Below are 17,958 nucleotides of genomic sequence, written 5' to 3' on the forward strand. Positions count from 1 at the left end.
GCAGCGAGGCGTCACACGCAAGCGCGTTATGACATCGTTTTTCTTTTTTTTCCCATTTAATCAAATGTAATTATTTTGTAATTACTGAGAATTCAGGACAAAATGTAAATGTAACAATCATTAACTCCGAGGGGCTAAATACAGATTTTTATTTTAAAAAACTTTGGAAAACGATGCATCCTTTTCCTACCACCTAATTATATATTATTATGTCAACTTATTTTGCAACCCCAATAAAAATCAGAGTTTATAGGATAATGTGAAACTTTTAAATTCGTCCTTCTCCATCAATAACAGGGAATAACCGACCAACACGTGTTTCTGTTACAAAATTGCACCAGTTTTATTCATTTAAGGCTTCTTAGTTTTGTTTTGTTTTTACATTTGGCTTCGCCCCCCTCCACTCTGCTGCCTCTCCTGCTGCTGCGGGTTTCTGGAATGAAAAAACCAGTTCAGACGACCTCCATACCAGTTCTAGCCTGGTGCTTCACTGGCTGAACTGGTTTCTTTTACATTTCACTGGTCACTGTGCCATACAGTGTAAAAAAAAGAAAAAAAGACGTTATTTCAATCAAGGGAAACTTTTTCCACTTTGCATTTAGCTGCAGTTGCAATCGTCACTTCAGCGTAAAGTTGGGCGTTTTGGGGAATTCCAACAATTTAAATTAAACGTATAAAATGGTTCATAAAACATTGTAATGTGGGTGTAAGCAGATAGATGGACAGGAGAAGTTTATTATTGCACACCATTTGAACTTTTGTTACATTTCCTTTGAAAGCATCACACAAACATATCTGCTTATAGCTACATCACAAAGTTTTATTCCATTTACTACATTTTTTTACAAACCCCACAACTGAAAAATGCTAATTATTAGTACAACCACTACTGTTAAGGCCTCAATATTCTTTAAAACAAAGAGATTTCCAAGCAGACATCCAGAATCTGAGTTTGGCAAATGACGAAAGCCCCTGCAGCCCGATGTTTGGAGGCCGGAAAGGTCCGCCTGCAGCCACGGCTCCCACAAAACACACCAACTCACTGAAACGTCCGAGGAAATCAGTGTAAAAGTAGCTGGAAAGAGGTAAAAGGACATTCATAGGCATTTATAAAACAGGCATTTATAAAACACATTCTTAGAAAGCCGGGGAAAATAAATTACCAAGCACTGAAAAACGAGACATTAATGTGTTAGATTCTGTTTAAGCACACTGTCGCCCCCTGCTGGCAGAAACGTAGCGGTCCGATCACCGCGGCTGCAAATAGACCCTCCGTCTCCTCTGACCGGCATGCAAACCGTCACAGCACCTCCTGGAGGTCAGACCGAGTACTTACTGAACATCAACATGCTACATGACTGAACGTACTGGAGGAGAAGCAGAATACTGGCAGCAGTACCGCGCCGTACCACAGTACAACACCGCAGCAGAACTCACAGAGGTCCGACGTACTGGTTCTGTAACGCCACCACACTCATTAAAAACAAAAATAATCTGCTGTTCACCGACTTTGTGCAGCTTCACAGGCTGAATCCCCACCTGGGGAATGAATCTGAAACCCAAACTACAAACACTTTTTCTGTTTTCTGTAACTCCATCTCAGCTGTTCTGCCCAAATAAATATTCTGGACCAGTGTGAGTCTGCTGTCTGAAGGCAACATGTTCGCCCATCACAGCAGGTTCTGACTGAGCTCACTGTGCTGCTAACACGTTCGCTAACTCACTAGCTTCGCCCTTTCATCAAAGTTTTCTCTTCCTCAGCTGATATTTATCCACAAGTTTACAGCAACGTACAAATATTTATTACTCAACAAAAAGAAAAGCTTTCAAAAATAAGCACAGAACGGTTGCAAAAGCTAACTTACTAGCAACTAATTTTAGAATTTTCTTCAGCGACAGGCACTTCAAGCTAACAGCTAAAGCTAGCATTACTTAAAACTAATAGTTTCATTGGTAGTATATACTTTTATCTATAACCTAACCTACAAGATCCTAAAGTTAATAATTAAAGCTAGTATTAGCATTAATGCTAACATTAGCTATTGGCTTTAAGTGGCAGTAGCTAGTAACTTTAGCAACTAGAGCTTAAAAGTTATGTAGCCTCAAGAGCATCAAGATAATGTATTAATTTAGCTAAAAGCAGCGCTAACGTTTTAGGCTAGCCAGGTAGCATTTAATTTTATTGTATTTTATGAAGCTAATACCTTCCAAATAGTGGAGTATTAGTGTTTATAGCGATTAATTATTTTATATATTATAATTATTCTTAAAATTACAGTTTACTGAATTAGAAGAAAGCTGTTAGCATACCTTCTAGCTAAATCAATTATTTCTTTGGAATAATGCCATCAAAAACAAAAAGTCTGAATTCACTAACAAATCTTCCATAATTCACACATTTTCCTATTTCTCTTCTCAGTTTCCCAATAAATCCCAGTAGAACCATAAATCGCAGCTGATCTGCTTTAATAATCAATTTATAAATTGATTTTTTTATTGATAGTGACGAGTGTCCTGTGGAACAACATGAACATGATTCACTCTGAAAATCTCCTCAGCTTTATTGAAACCTGGATTTTAAACTTCTGCATCGTCACTTGATGAAACTTTTAGTTTTGAACTGAACCGGTTTGAACTTTAGCAACACAGTGAGCTGACCTATGACCTGCTGACATCGTTAGCCCCGCCCACCCGGAAATTAAAACTAAAAAACATCAACTGACTTTAGATTTGTTTTTTTCTTTTTACACAGAATTATAATAATAAGCACTGCCATAATAATACTACTAATAATAATAACCACTGTAAGGATCCACAGGTTTAACCAGAGCGGTACACACAGACAGCCGTCACCGTGGCAACAGCAGGGCCAAGATGGCTGACGGTCAAGCTGCATGCGGTTGAATTAGAAAAAAATGCTGGAAAACGAAAAGTGAAAGAAAAAGAAATGATAAGGAACAAAAAATATAAAAATAAAAAAAGTTGGAGGCGGCTCCCCCAGCCCAGAGCAGAGCCTCAGCAGAGAGGATGATGGGAACTGGAGTTTTAATCTGGGAAGTTGTTTGGAAAAGCCCGCCCTCCTCCATCACCGTCATCATCATCGGATGTTTTTGAGGGATCTTTTCATGTTTCCAAGGCAACAGTCTCCGCTGAGGGGATGGGACTTGGTCGTCATGGTAACAGAGGGTATAGCGGTGGCTGATATTGATGATGCCGTGGTTGTGTTAAAGGGGCGTGGCCAGCTGGAAGATGCTCTGTGATTGGTTGGCTTGAAGGTTGTCGGTCAAGTTGGAACTAAAAGACAGAATGTAAACAGGAAGTGATGGATGAAGAGTTTTCAACATTTAAATATCAAACTAATGTTAATATTGCAAATCTTTGGGTATTTTTATTTTTTGCCTGAACACGAGAACAGCCAGCAGAGGGCGCCGGAGAGAGGCTGTAAAAACGCTAAAACTCTACATTTTCTTTTTAAAGAGTTTTAAATTAAAGGGTTGCAACTATTAATTTAGTAATTGAGTCATTTGATTAAAAAAAATTAAATGTAACCACATAAGCCTTTTTAATGCAGTATTAGAAACCCATTAAAAGATACAAATAAACAATTTATTGCCTAAAATGCAGTAACATTTTATTCCTTTAGTGAATTTGAACCAGGTGAAAATGAAATTTCAGGAGTTTTGGGTAAAACGTATTTGGAGATAAAAAATTTTATTCTGTATAAATACATACTTTTTACTGCTCTGATTGTTTTTTATTGCCTTTATTTGAGACTGTATACTCCAGTGAATGTTTAATTAATTAGTTGATTATTTGAATAATCAATTAATTGGGACCAATACAAATTAATTGTTTCTGAAATAAATATAAAATCTAATAAATTTCACTGTAAAAAGGCCAACAAAGTTCACAAAAATTATTCTGAATAGGGTAGAAATGTTTCTTTAAAATATTTAATTATAGGCAGTAACGACAATTTTAGCTGAAATTTGTAAATACAGTTCTATATTATATATTTAATGTCAAAATATTTAAACCAGGCAGAAACAAACTCCTAGGCTTCGTCTTTGTTTCTCTTCTTTTCCATTTTAATTCAATTATCTGGTAAACGAAGAGCTGCGAAGTTTAAACCATGGTGGCTTTAACTAGGACAGTTAGAAAATTGAAGATCCTGAGAGGCAAATGGACTTACTGCCGGGTTAATAAATGAAAACGGCTTTTTTCCCGTTGACTGGCTCTACAAGCTGTTTGGTCTGAAACATATCGACGTGGAAAAGCGTTTTGGACTCACCTGTCTTTAGAGAAGTTGGCAGACGGGCTTTTTGCGAGTATTTCCTGGAACGGGAGTCTTCCTGTTGATCTGCCGGACGAGGTCGTAGAAGATCTGCGGAAACAAACGTCGCGTCGTCGGTTTGTGGAGGGCGAAGGCGTCGTTTGCTTTTCGGTTCAGGTGCGCTCACCTCGTTGACGTTTATCTTGCTCTTGGCCGACGTTTCCAGGAAGGCGCAGGAGTTCCACTGGCGGGCGAGGCCGACGCCCGACTCTTTGGCCACGACGCGCTCCACCTCCAGGTCGCATTTGTTCCCCACCAGGATCATGGGAACCTGCGGCGTCGCAGCAGAGGCGCTTAAATCACCTTATGTTTAATTACTTCATCCTGACCTTTTCCTTCTGGTTCCTAATAATCTGACAAAATGTAACATTTAAAATTCAATTTATTTTATTCAAAGTCTAGTTCTTAAAAAAAAAACTGTTAGACAATCCTGATGTTTTTATTTGTTAAAGTTGGACTTTAATACTTTTTAAAATTGTTTTATTGAAAGTAGAAAAATAAAAACGTTTAAATCTAATTCTTAAAAAAACTATTAAGACAACCCTGACTTTTTACATTTAAATCCTAATTATTTATTAGAATCTGACAAAAATGAAATATAAACAATTATTATTATTTGATAAAATTGTGTTTTCGTCAATAAAATGCAAAATGGACTCAAATAAATTATGTTATTCAAAAAAAATTAAACCTAATTCTAAAACTTTTAAGTGAAGTAATTTCTTATCGTCTTAAAAAATAAATAAATATATATGGTAAATGTTTTAATTGAGGTAACTTATTACTGCAAAGACTCTCCATGTTAATTATCCCAGGTAAACAAAACCCTTCACATCATTTACAGGTGAAAGGAAGCAGGAAGAGGGAAAACTGTGACCAGCAGGGGGCAGCACAGCTAAAGGTCAGTTATTTTTAACATCTAACCTTTAAAATTAGTTTTTATACACAGAGTTAAAAAAATTTAAGCTGCATAATTCTGACTTTTAAGACTGAAATTATGTTTTGTTTCTCGCCGTCTTTCCTAAATCTTCTATTAATTATTTATAGATGGATTATAATCTGACATTTGTAGCCAAAGCTTTAAATATTTTACAGGAAGTAGTTTCTTTTTAATTACAGGAATACTTTAGTACTTTCTGACAGCTGAATATTTATGACCATCCTGGTTTGTGGACTCGTGTTGAAGCGACGTGTGTGTGTGTGTGTCGTACGTCCTCGGTGTCCTTCACTCTGAGGATCTGCTCTCTCAGGTCCTGAAGGTCGTTGAAGGTCGACTGAGCGGTGATGGAGTAAACCAGAGCGAAGCCCTGGCCGTTCTTCATGTACAGGTCCCTCATGGCCGTGAACTGCTCCTGTGGAAACACCGGCGGAGGTGAGGAGACGCTCAAACGCACGGCTGACCTCTGACCTCTGACCGGCTCTTACTGTTCCAGCCGTGTCCAGGATCTCCAGCATGCACTGCTGCCCGTCCACCTCCACTTGCTGCAGGGACAGGAAGTCAAAACTCAACTTTATTCTCCGACTTTTTACATAAACTTACTCACTACGTAGCTTAAAACCTCATTTTGTTTTTACAGTTTATTGTTTTCTTAAAAATCTATAAATTGAAATATGTTTAGCTTAACATAATAAAACAACAAAGAAAATCCAAATGCAGAAAAATTCACACTAATTAAAACATATATATATACATATATATAATAAATCAATAGAATTTATTGATAAATAGAATATAAAATGTTTAATTTAATACATATTAGTATGAAAAATAATTAGAACTATGATATAAAAAAATATAAACGATTAAAAGTGATAACTGAAAGACATTTTATTTCTAAATAAAATACATGAATAAAACAAATTAAGCCATGCATTGGTCATGTAATATAGAAAATATGTTATAATGAATACATCAGTAAAAAAACTACAATATGTAAATTAAAAAATACTAAATTATAGGTCTCTGAATAAATCTAGAACCAATTAAAATAATTAATAAAAAACATTTTAAAATGTTATTCCTGTTTAGAAATAAAATGTTACTAAAAGTCATGTACAAATATAATATATAAACAAATACATTAAAAAAATAAAACTATTAAAAATAAATACATAAATTAAGTATTGATCAAAAATAGTAAAGAATTAGAAATATGATTAAAAAAAATTGTGAAGAGTGATAGATTTATTCCTAATTAATTTCAAATTTAAATATTTAAATTTTGTTTAGTCTCTGGTTTTCACACGTTGATTAAATAATTTGTAAGGTGACATTTCTACATCTAATCTTTCTGGATTATTTCTACATCTAATCTTGCTGGATTGGAGAGGAGTCCGCCTCAGGACATCCCATAATATCAGTTTCTCTGCTTTCAGCCAATCAGAAACAATGCGGCGCTCCTACCTTCCTGTACGAGTCCTCTATCGTCGGGTCGTATTTCTCCACAAAGATTCCCTGAACAAACTGGACCGTCTGCACAGAGAGAGGAAGAGGAGGAGATGAAGAGCAGCTTCATCAGGATGGAAACCAGTTTACTGATTAAAAAGCAACATGTCTAAATGTTTACAGGTATTTATGCTTCATTTTCCAGGTCTGGTTAACAATTAGTCCTTTTATCAACAGATGAAATCTGAATTTCTAAACAATAAAATGCTTTTTACTCTGATTTGTATGTAATTTAGACCATTTACTCTTAAATCTTTGTAAACTCTGTGAAAATAATTTAAGTAAATAATAAACCAGAAGCTTTTACTGGGTTAAAACCCAACTTTAACATCGTTGGATCATAATTTCTAGGATGAATTTGGTTTTTGGAGATTTTATTTTTGGAAAATTGGGATTTTTTTTTTTGTCACCAACGTGATGTCAGCCAGGGCGGCCATCTTGTTTTACAGCTTCTATTTATTTACACGTCAACTCTACCATGGAGTATTAAAGCTAGCATAATTTATTATTATTATTATTGTCATTATAAAAACAAAGTAATTATATCAGCAAAATAAAATCTTAATTTTACAAGAATTGCAACATTAAAATAAAATTTGATTGGTTGAGCATCTTGTGAAGTTATACTTTGATATAAGTGTTACAAATAATATTTAATACTAAATACAAGTATATAATCTTTCTTTAACCACATTAGCATAAAATTATCAGTAGTATCAGGACAGAGTTGGTCATGTCAGATTTTAACTTTTCTCTCATTAAAACAAAGTTTCTATCGTGATTTAATTATTTTCTAATATTATGACTATTTTCTGTAATTAAACAGAAATTCTCATAGAACTTCATCAAATAACACCCAGAAGGTGAGAAAGACAACAAGCAAAAACAAGTATTAAAATCTGAAAATATTTTATTGTAACATAATGTTTTGCTACTTGTTATAAACATTTTAAAAAAAAAAGTTGATTTAAATGTGTTTTTGTTTGCAGAGCAGCTCTGAGATGTTTACAGGCAGGAAAACACAACCAGGAAGTGTTAGCAGGACTTACCAGCGCTGACTTCCCGACGCCTCCTGATCCTAAAACAACCAGTTTATATTCACGCATCCTGACCGTCTGTCTGCTGGGCGAGGGACAGGGAGAGAGAGAGACAGAGGGAGAGAGAGAGGAGTGTTAGAGCGGCCAATCAGAGCGCAGCTCACTCCACCTGCAGCTGAGCCTTCAGGTAAACTCAGAACAGCTTCAGGTCATGTGATCACACAGCTGGCGGAATTCTCCCCTTCCTGGTTACGGTTGCTATGCGCAGGCATGTGAGCAGCTAGCGTCGTCACGGCAACGCAGGCAGAAGAACTTTAGAGTCAAACAGATCTGACCATGAAAAAAGGCTGAAATAAATCAAAAGTTTTAATGTGGTTTAAAATGTTTTGAACCTTTATATGCTTTTATTTAATAAGAACATCTAAATCTGGACTATTCTTTAAAAAAAATCTGAATCCATAAACATGAAATAAATATATTTTTATAAGGAAGCTATATTAAAATTAAAGGTTTCTGCCTCTTGATAGTTTCATAGTACTCACAGTAAACTTTAAACCAAAAACATATCTAATTTCTTTCAATTAAAAACTAAATCTATTTAACATTCTATAACATTTATTTATTATTTTAATTTTGATGCTAATAGTTGAATTAGAGGATTTATATGTACTAAAGTAACATTTTTAAAGAGCTTGTTGTGTAAGATATTTAATCTTTTCTCAGAGCTGAGGTCGGCTGTTAACAACTCAACTTTAAATACTTAAAAAAAATTTTTTTAGCATGTTTACAGGTAATTGATAAAGATTTTATGCTTGTAAATTGTTTAAGCATAAGTAAATCTGTTATTAAAACAATGTCCTACTTTTACCAACATTAATAACTACAATACTACTAAGATCAGCTGTTTTAACAGAAGATATGTGGAAGAAATCACTTTAACAGGAGGAGGAGATTTTTAACACTTAAAACATGCAGTGCAGATCATTCTGACAGCCCATAATACTCTGGTTGAATGTTATTTGGCTGAATTTAGACAGAAAGCTCATAAAAGGTGCAGAAACTGAGAGGAACTGATCATCTGGCAGTAATACTGTCAGCATTTCTGCTGCTTTCTAAAAATAAATGTAAAAATAAACTGAAAACAAACTGAACACCTGTCGCCTTTTCGGGATCATTTAAAGTGTTCGGCTTAGATCTAAAATAAGAAACGGCCACAGCGTCCGCACAAGCATAGACAATCTCTCACAATCAGCTAATGAGGGCCACTGAGGTTGCCATGACGATGAGGTAACCATGTTTAAAGCAGGAAAACAGAGATTTCATCCGAAACATCTAAGAGACAAACCGATCAAACACTAAGAAAAAAATCTGATTTTTCTCTCTTATTGTAGATAAACTCAGAAATCCACCATTTCCTCTCATTTTTTTTACATGTAGCAGTCATTTTCACCACTTTGGAGTGAAATTAACTCTGAACTTTGACTAGACCATTCCAAAACTTAAATCTAACTCTTGTAAGATTACTTTAAAAACACAACAGAGTCCAGCTGTGAAGCGATACTTAGCTGATTAGCTGTTTGCTACTCATATCTTCATCTAATCCCCTAGCAACAGTAACCAGGGAACCGTAATTTGAGAAAACATTCTCAAATTACGCAGAAACTCTTGCATAGCAACAACATCCCATTTAAACCTTGTTTGTGTTGCTCTGATGTTTAAATTCAGTACCAGCTGAGAATCAGAGAAAAACAGCCGATTTAAAATGTTTTTAAATTTTTAAAGGTCGATATTAGTGGATAAAGTGACATCTAGTGGTGCGAAGGCGGAACTGCAATCTTCTCCACTGTTGCAACGTTAAACTTGGGAGATTTAATCTGGATTTTTAATCTAGAAACTAGATTCTCCAAACTCTAAAATGAGAGCAATTTGTAAAAGTTTGAAATTGCTGACTTAAAACGAAAAATTACAATTATTGTAATGTTAATTCCAGAATCGAGGTATGCATGCTGAACCGTCATGATTAATGCGATTAATCCTGATGATTCTCACTAAATTAGAATCAAAAAGTTCTTTTATTCCAGAATTTATTGGTGTTAATTTTCATAATTATGACTTACAGCCAACACAAAATTCAGTTTCTCAAAAAACGGATTCAAATTAGCAATAAAATAAGTAGGCCTGAGTCGATTAATCAGATTAATCATGATGAAACGAATATGGAAATAATCGTCAACCAATTTAGCAATCGATTAATCACTAACCGGATCATACAGACTCTGAAAAATGGGTGAAAAAACAACCAAAACTGCATAAAATATATATCCACATTTAAGACAAAAACCTTCTTAATATGTTTTAGCTTCACCTGGTTTGAATTCTATAATATTGCATTTTCAGCAATAAAATGTTTATTTTCTTACTTGAATAAGAAACAGTCGTTTATTTGGATACTTTAATGGATTTCTAATGTTGTGTAAATTAATACTCAGCAGAATGTGCCAATTTTTTATCCGATTAATCATCAAAATAATCGTTAGTTGCATTTCTAGAGTTATTCCTGCATTTCAGGCTGCAACATATCCCCAACAAATGAAGCAGGGACAGATTTTAATCCTGATTTGTTCCTGAAGATGTTTCTTTGTGGAGCGGAGACGTTCAGGAGATTGTAATGAAAAACAAAATCATTAAAATGACAAAAAACAGAAAGCAATCTGCAGATTTCTCCATCTGCAGAGCATTATAGGAATCTCAGCACGCAAGCCTGAACTAGACATCCATGACTCTGAGTTTCAATGTTCGGACTGCTCCTGAATGCATCAGCAGAGGCAGATTTTATTGCCTCAGGCTCTGTAAAAAGGCTTGTTTCTCAATGATGCGGCTCACGTCGATGCTACAAGTCTACACGAGTCAGGACTCAGGAATCTGAAGTTTCCCAGAACATCACGACTAAAACACGAAACCTTGAACACGTCACAACAGGAGGCGAGTTAAAGATCAGAGATAAGCTTCCAAACGCCTCATTTTACCATCAAATAACAATAAACACAACAGCAAGCTTAAATGAGGCGCTACGTTGATTTTACTGCTATTTAAATGATGATTTAAATCCAATCAAAAACCTAAGTGAAGTTTTCAGTCGAGTCCGAAAGACCAGCTGCTGTTATTCATTATTCGTTTGAATATAAATGTTTAATTCATGCCGTTTTCGCCCAAAAATATAGACGGAAGTAAAAGAAATTACAGAAATAAATCAAAAGAAAAGCAAATATTTACGTAAATAAGTAGCCCCAATAGAAATAAAATTGAATTTTTCTTTTTGTTTAATAAAAAGGCTAAAAAAATGAAGTGGTGATTTAAATTTAGAAGAAGACCAAATAGAGACTAAATATCAGAATCATTCAGTTTTCCCTCAAGGTAATGAAATATCTGATTTTCTTTTTAAGTCATCAAAACTGAGAATTGCCACCATTTTTAACCTGAAATCAAACAGCAGCATGCAGTTTGAGATTAATAACATAGTAAATTATATAAATATAATCCAGAGATGGGGATAATCCTGTAATTTCTTTGTTAAAAAATAAATCGATGAGATTTCTCCCAGTCGGAACCAGAACTTTTTAGTTTTCTTTGCTCCACAAACAACTGAAGTCTCAGAAAAACTATCAATTTTAACTCTCTAAAACCTGAAAAACAATTAAATAAGCTGATTAAAGAACGACTTTGACGCATCAGAAATATATTTAAAGATTTGGGTGATTCCTGCTGGATATTTTATTAAAATATCTCTAATAAAACCAAAACCAGCAGCTGGAAAGTCACTGAAATCTGAAGATGTCTGTCTTTTGTTCATTTCTGCATTCAAGTATTAAAAGGAAGTCCTGGTTTATAAAAAGATCCGTTATTTTAATCCAGTGTGATCATTAATAGTATTAATCTCAGTGCTAGAAGGATAAAACAGCAGCTGAGACGTGACATTTAATGGTTTTGAAGATTAAATCTTCTAACTTTTTAAAACACTTTGGTTCTACTTCGTGTAATAATCACCCAAACATATCAAGATAATGTATTTTTGTATGATTTCTGGGTAGTTTGAAGCAAAATGGATCCTATATCAGGTTGTAAAGCGTTTTGAGTTGTAATTAAAGCAACAGAAAACCAATTAGTCCAGTAAGGCTTGGAGCTGCGCTGGACTGATGGAAACGGTTCAACTTCTGCTTCTCTGCAGCTCAGAAAGTTTAACTTCACAAATTTATCAAATGTTTAGTTTCAAAATTCAGCAAAGAAACTGAAATTACCTCGTTTTCATGCTCAGCTGTGACGAGTTCATGTTTTTAGACAACTTCCTCTTTATTTTCTATTTTTTTACCCAACTCTGACATTTGAACTCTGTCCTTGCATGAGAAACATTTTTAATTTGCTAAAAAAATAAATAAAAGCTCGGATAAGATCTTGTAGATAAATTTACATTTTTCTTCAACTTTAGCTGGAGCGTAAGATCCTGATGGTTAATGTATTAAATAAAAACACTTTAAAAATGCTCATCTATTTCTGCTTAATCAACTAATTAAACTTAATTTTTATTATTTTTTTCTCATTTTCAGGACTTAACTATAATATTTATTTGTTAAATAACTTTGTCTTAAATGTGATTTTCTAACTGGACAAACTTCATCATGAATACTTTGGCTTAACATTTAAAATTAAATTCAGGATTTATTGTGATTATTTTCTGTAAATATTGTTGACGGACATAAATTACAGCAGAATTTTGTATTTTTACTCCCTCAGATTTGATTATTTGTTAATTTTGTTATTATTTCAGATTAAATACAATTTAAGCTGCTGTTATATCAATATAAAAAGACTTGCATTTTAACACCGAGTACGTTCTTCGCCTGCATACCCACACATGTTGGTACCAGGCCTTATTTGTGTTGTTTGTTGTTTCTGACACCAGCATCTGCAGTTTGTTTATATGTGACACAACAGGCCCAGTTAGTGAAAGTGCCGCTGATTAAACAGAACTTTATCAGAACCTATTGTTTTTTTTCATCACCATGCAGCTTTATTAGCCAACCTGCCTTTTTGCCTGTTTCCTGACTGCAGGTTAATCTGCTGGAGTGAAGTTGGACCGAACCGCCACAGATCCCTGAGTCCAGCAGAACTAGGTGGGGCCTGTCAATACTCCTCTGTTTGCTGCTGACATTACAGCAAGCAAGGGAATAAACCCGAGCTTTGTGTGGAAATAACAGATCCAGTGTGAGGCAGACAGGATCCTCTGAACTCCTCCACTCAGTCTCACTTCACTTCCTTTCTTTATCCTCCAGCGGAGCAGCGGGGGTTCCTCCGTGCCGCGGCCGCCCCACAGCGCTCCCTGTCCGGGCTGCTCATGCGGCAGGCCCCGCTCCCCTGGAGAACCTGATGCCAAGTATAAGCTAGAGCCCTAACATTGTGCTAGCGATCGGATACAGAGTCGGAGCCGGGTAGACAGCCGCCCTGATGCCACCCAGCTGTCTAACATCCGTTAGCTGTCCGTCGGTCTGTCCGCCGGTCGGTCGCTTCCGCAAACCCAGCCCAGCTCGGTTCGCCTCGGCACCGGACAGTCCACCTCCCTGACCGTTCCTATCTGCCTAAACCAGCCCTCCTACGACCGGAGGTTAACCTCCATCCAATAAATGAGAATGAAATCAGAAGAAAAGGAATAAAAAAAAGAGGAAATCAGCAGCGACGGTACTTACAGTCATCCACCCGTCCGCTGTGCTGCGCGTCGCTCTCTCTCCCGCTCTCCGTGAAGCTCTCTCGACCAGAGCCGCTCCCTCCTGCCGCTCCTGCGCGTTGACGTCAAGCTGGACGCCGTAAACGTGACCGTTTCCGGAAAAAACCTTTCAAAATAAAACCATCAACGAACCAGAACATGTTCTAGGAGGAAAAACATGTTCTCCACGCCACAAAAGTTTACTTATATAGTACATTTACAACAACGTGCTTCACAATAATCACACCAACACAGGTAGATACAAGATCAAATAGATAAAATGAACTTTGATTGAAAAAATGTGACAATAAAATTTATTGTATTTTTTTGACATATTTACATTTTAAAATTATCAATAGACTGCTTGGTAGATGAAATACTGGCATTATTACTTCATAGCAATAAACTCTGGTGTTCAAAACCCAAACTAAATAGTTTTAACCCACAAACTTGTCTTTTTGACAAAATTAAGGTATATTCATTCATTGGAAACATAATTAGTAAGAACAAATGAAAGTAACACTGTTTAAAATGTTATATAATTATTTCATTTTATCATGTAACAAAAACTGGTTACATTCCAGATACTTCTGTTGTTTGCACATTTCAGAAATTAGCTTGGATGACACCGAGTTTCTTTTTGTTAGTTTTATTATTTAAAATACATCTATAAAACTAAAACAGGAAATTCTTAGCATCTTGCTTTAAAATGAGCATTGATAAAACTTTTATTTGTAACAGCAATAGATTCAGTTATTCTGGCCTCCTTGGTTTTTGTTGTTTTGGTAACACTTTATTTTGAAGGCAGAAAGTCTAATTTCCAGTCTTGCTCTAATTCTGTCATTTAACATCTTTTTTCGATCTCTTACAGCTGGTTCCCGCTTCCTGAAGCATAAATTACTTTTATTCTGTTTCAGTTTAATTTCAAATATTAGATTAACACAACCAGTGTTTAAAAATCCAAAACAGAAATACATTTCCTTGTCAAAATACACTGTAGTCATGGAAGCTATGTTAGTTTAGCCACAAGAAAACCACTAATCAGTGATGCTGAGTGTATAAAATGGCTTCAGTTTGCAAGAAAGTGTGGAAATAGGTCATGTGGTCCAGATTTACCCTCTTCCACACTGATGGGCACATCAGGATTTGAAGAAAGGCTGATACTGTAGCTGCCTGTGGGGTCAACTCTCTGACCTGAGTTTCCTGCAGTTGGTCACATAAAAGCTCAACAACATTATGAGGTCAGCAGACTACCTGAAAGTGCTAAATGACCTTATTTATTTAATTTATTTCATAAATGGATTGTTTCTTCACTGATGACAATGCAGGCTCCTTCTTGACCTGGCAGATATTTCCTGCCAGGTCTTACAGGAACAAAACATAACCAAAATAAACATTGGCAAACATTGTTGCTGTTGTGTGAGTCGCATTAGAGTACACATTGATGAATCTAAGTATTACACAGTGGAGCAACACAGAATCTACAGCGTAACATAAACAGGTTAATTATGGTAAACAGCAGAAAACTCCGGTTTGGCTTTTCCCAAACTAACAATTAAGGTAACGCAGAGCAACACCGGAGTTGTTTGCTCTCTTGGTTGCTGGTTCTCCAACTTTATTGATTCACTGTAACTTTAAAACTTCAAAATGCTGCATTTTACTCAGAAAAAATATCTATCTAATATTCAGATCCAGCAATTTAATGTAGTGGAGTTCATGAATCTTTCAATAGTTCACTGGTTGAGCGAGTTTATTTAATGGAGTTCCTCAGGGCTGTAATCTCGGCTCACTATTATATTTCAGTCTAATTGCAGTTTTATGTGTTTGGTATGTTTTACTCCTGCCAGTTAAAGTCTTAATTATGATTTTGATTGTTAAACTTTCACTCAACACATGCAAAAAAGATGATACATTCAATAATAATTTAACAAATCTACTGAAGATGCAAAATGTTTTGACAAGTTAGACAAACAAAATAATGATACAATAATAAACATTTCTCTAAACAGTTACAGCAATAAAAAATTGTTTTCTTAAAAAATATATCTGTCTACTTTTTTGAGGTAATGGCTGGCAGAAACTGAAGTAACAAAAATTTAGAATTTTATTTGAAATTGTTTATTATTGAGCAGTTAAACTTTAAAAAAATAAAATATCATTTCAAATTTATTTTTGCAGTTTAAATTTAATAAATTTTGTGCCTCACAAGTAGTTTAAATTTACCAGTTTTGGCCTCAGGTGCAAAAATGTTTTTACAGCCCAGTTGAAGTCTTCATTGTGATTCTGATCATTAATCTTTCACTCAACACATAGACATAAAAACATATATAGAAGATAAATTAAATAAAAACGCTGAAATGTTTTGACAGAAGTTGTAATTAAACTTATTAACACAACTAAATAATGCAAACTATCCTTCAACAGTTACGGCAATTAAAAATTGTGGTTTATTTAAATATCTATTTTTTCTCTCCATTTTGAGATGGTGACTGGGCAGAAACTGAAATAATTGTCCTTCCTGTTTGCAGTTTGTGTCAGAATGACAACAAAAAGAACCGAAAATGACGTGGCGATCTGTGGGTGGGTGTCACACTGTAGAGGTGATGCTAACACCTTGACGGCCCCACATGCTTCTCAGTTACTGAAACTGATCTTCAAAAGCCCAGCATACATATCTGCAGGATGTCCAGCCAGCCGAAGCCCCGCAGGACGAGGCGTTTTCTGCTGTGAAGCCACACCCAAACAGGAAGGAGTCACCGAGAATAGAGCGGCCCTCCACCCAACCAGCTTCCCTTTCACTGACACACACTTCCTCTAAGTCTGTTTGTTTGCTTCATGCAAAGTTCTGCTCATTTTCCACCCAGAACTACAAGAAATTAACAACCTGCACACAACAATAGAGGAGATTCCAACTCCTTGTTGTTAAATTGTGACACTTGGTCATTTTTACCTTGTTTTTTCCCCCAAATGAAATTATTCTGCTCCCTCCCACACAGCTCTCACCTTTTCTACAGGCGGCCCATCAGAGCAGAATAAATTACCGAGCTTCAAAGAGGTAAAATCATCAGCATGTCAATGAGCCGGCTCCAGGCTCGCCAATATTCACATGTTGCTAAGAGACCAGATGAATGAGCATCACTGCGTTTGTTTACTCTCTAACGAGTTTCTGCCTCATTTAAGCAGCCAATCAGAGGCGGAAGCAGCCGAGCGAGAAGAAAGTCATGTGATGGAAAAATCCATGTCCAGGTGAACACTGCGCCAGGTAAGAAGCTGAGTTTTATTCACAGGAAATATCTCCGATTAAACTCAGCACTGAAGTGAACTTTGGCTCCATCTGCTGCTGTGGAAACAGAGCAGAAACTTTAGAATACGGGTGTCCAGAATAAAAAATAAAAATCACCAAAAAGGTTATTTTTTATCTACTCAACAATAAACTCAGCATAATCTATTTTAACTAAATATACTATCAGATCTTTTTTTATAAAAACAGGATTGTTTTCTTTGCTAAATTGTAAAATTTTGGGCTCAATTGAATAAAATTGGAAATTGTTCTCAAGAATAAAAACAAGATCTAGATTATTTACTTTAGAGTATAAGTCAATGGACAGATGTGGCGAGTAGAAGAAATCCAAAAAGCTTGGAAATGATTATTACTTTGTGTATTTTGGGTTCTACAATTTTACCTTTGAAACTCCAAAATACAGTTTTCTTCTGAAAAAAACAGCCCATCAAATATTGATGTACCGGAATTCCTCAGGGCACTAATCTCAGCTCACTGTTACAGTATGTTCATCGCTTTGTGGATGACAATAACATATTTCAGTCTAATCCTAGTTTTATTTGTTTGGTATTGTTCTACAGAAAGGAGTATTTTTTTATGTAAAAGTTGTAGTTTTGTGCTAATTAATCCTGGTGGCCCCAATCGGCCCTCTGACCCTACTTTGAACACCCTTACTTAACAATTGTGTGACTGAATTGTTTGTCAACTTTCTAAATGAAGCTAAATGTAACTAAAAATCTTCTGATTTCACATTTTTATCCAATTTTCTGAATGTTTAAAATATTTTTTAATTTTCTAACATAAAAATCTCACTAAAGCTGTTCATAGATCCTGGAAATAAGTTTTCAGGATCAGTTTCAGATTTGACTGAATCCTGTTTGTGACTAGCAGTTCAGTGGAAACATTACAAAAACGAAGGAAATGATCTAATTTAGCAGCTCATGCTGACACACGCTGGGATTTCCTCACCACGGTGAAGCAGGATAACTTCCAGTTTCAACATGAAAATATTTCCCAATATCTTCTCCCTCGATGTTCACCTCAGGTCAGAAATGAATCCTGTTTGAAGACATTAGTTTCTCCCTAAAGCAGAACTAGATCACTGTA

At 35.5% G+C, this 17,958-nt stretch overlaps 1 protein-coding gene and 1 long non-coding RNA gene across 3 annotated transcripts; one reads left to right on the forward strand and one right to left on the reverse strand.

Annotated features, from left to right (window-relative positions):
- Positions 1-318: 318 nt before the first annotated feature.
- On the reverse strand, positions 319-13,662 carry LOC116736693 (ras-related protein Rap-1b). Of its 2 annotated transcripts, none has more exons than XM_032589344.1 (8): positions 13,555-13,662; positions 7,829-7,901; positions 6,738-6,806; positions 5,759-5,815; positions 5,545-5,685; positions 4,461-4,604; positions 4,292-4,384; positions 319-3,294 (listed from the first exon to the last, which is right to left on the reverse strand). In XM_032589344.1, exons 2-7 carry the CDS (start codon positions 7,883-7,885, stop codon positions 4,298-4,300), a joined length of 555 nt encoding a protein of 184 aa, XP_032445235.1. In that variant the 5' UTR covers positions 7,886-7,901; positions 13,555-13,662; the 3' UTR covers positions 319-3,294; positions 4,292-4,297. The 2 variants fall into 2 exon arrangements, with proteins under 2 accessions (XP_032445235.1, XP_032445236.1); XM_032589345.1 differs by having other exon boundaries at positions 7,829-7,898; positions 13,555-13,658.
- On the forward strand, positions 7,885-13,548 carry LOC116736694 (uncharacterized). Its single transcript, XR_004342656.1, has 3 exons — positions 7,885-8,003; positions 12,923-12,984; positions 13,144-13,548. It is a non-coding gene; the product is annotated as an uncharacterized LOC116736694 (long non-coding RNA).
- Positions 13,663-17,958: the final 4,296 nt, after the last annotated feature.

The sequence above is a fragment of the Xiphophorus hellerii genome, chromosome 17 (genome assembly GCF_003331165.1).
Source record: "Xiphophorus hellerii strain 12219 chromosome 17, Xiphophorus_hellerii-4.1, whole genome shotgun sequence".
Taxonomy (NCBI): Eukaryota; Metazoa; Chordata; class Actinopteri; order Cyprinodontiformes; family Poeciliidae; genus Xiphophorus; species Xiphophorus hellerii.

Bases quoted from the DNA above. Each gene is read 5' to 3' on its own strand.
- LOC116736693 (XM_032589344.1), bottom strand. From the start codon at position 7,885: ATGCGTGAATATAAACTGGTTGTTTTAGGATCAGGAGGCGTCGGGAAG. The intron at 5,816-6,737 runs GTAGGAGCGCCG...CTGTCCCTGCAG, and splicing joins TAGAGGACTCGTACAGGAAG to CAAGTGGAGGTGGACGGGCA. The intron at 4,605-5,544 runs GTACGACACACA...GCGACGCCGCAG, and splicing joins GAGTGAAGGACACCGAGGAC to GTTCCCATGATCCTGGTGGG.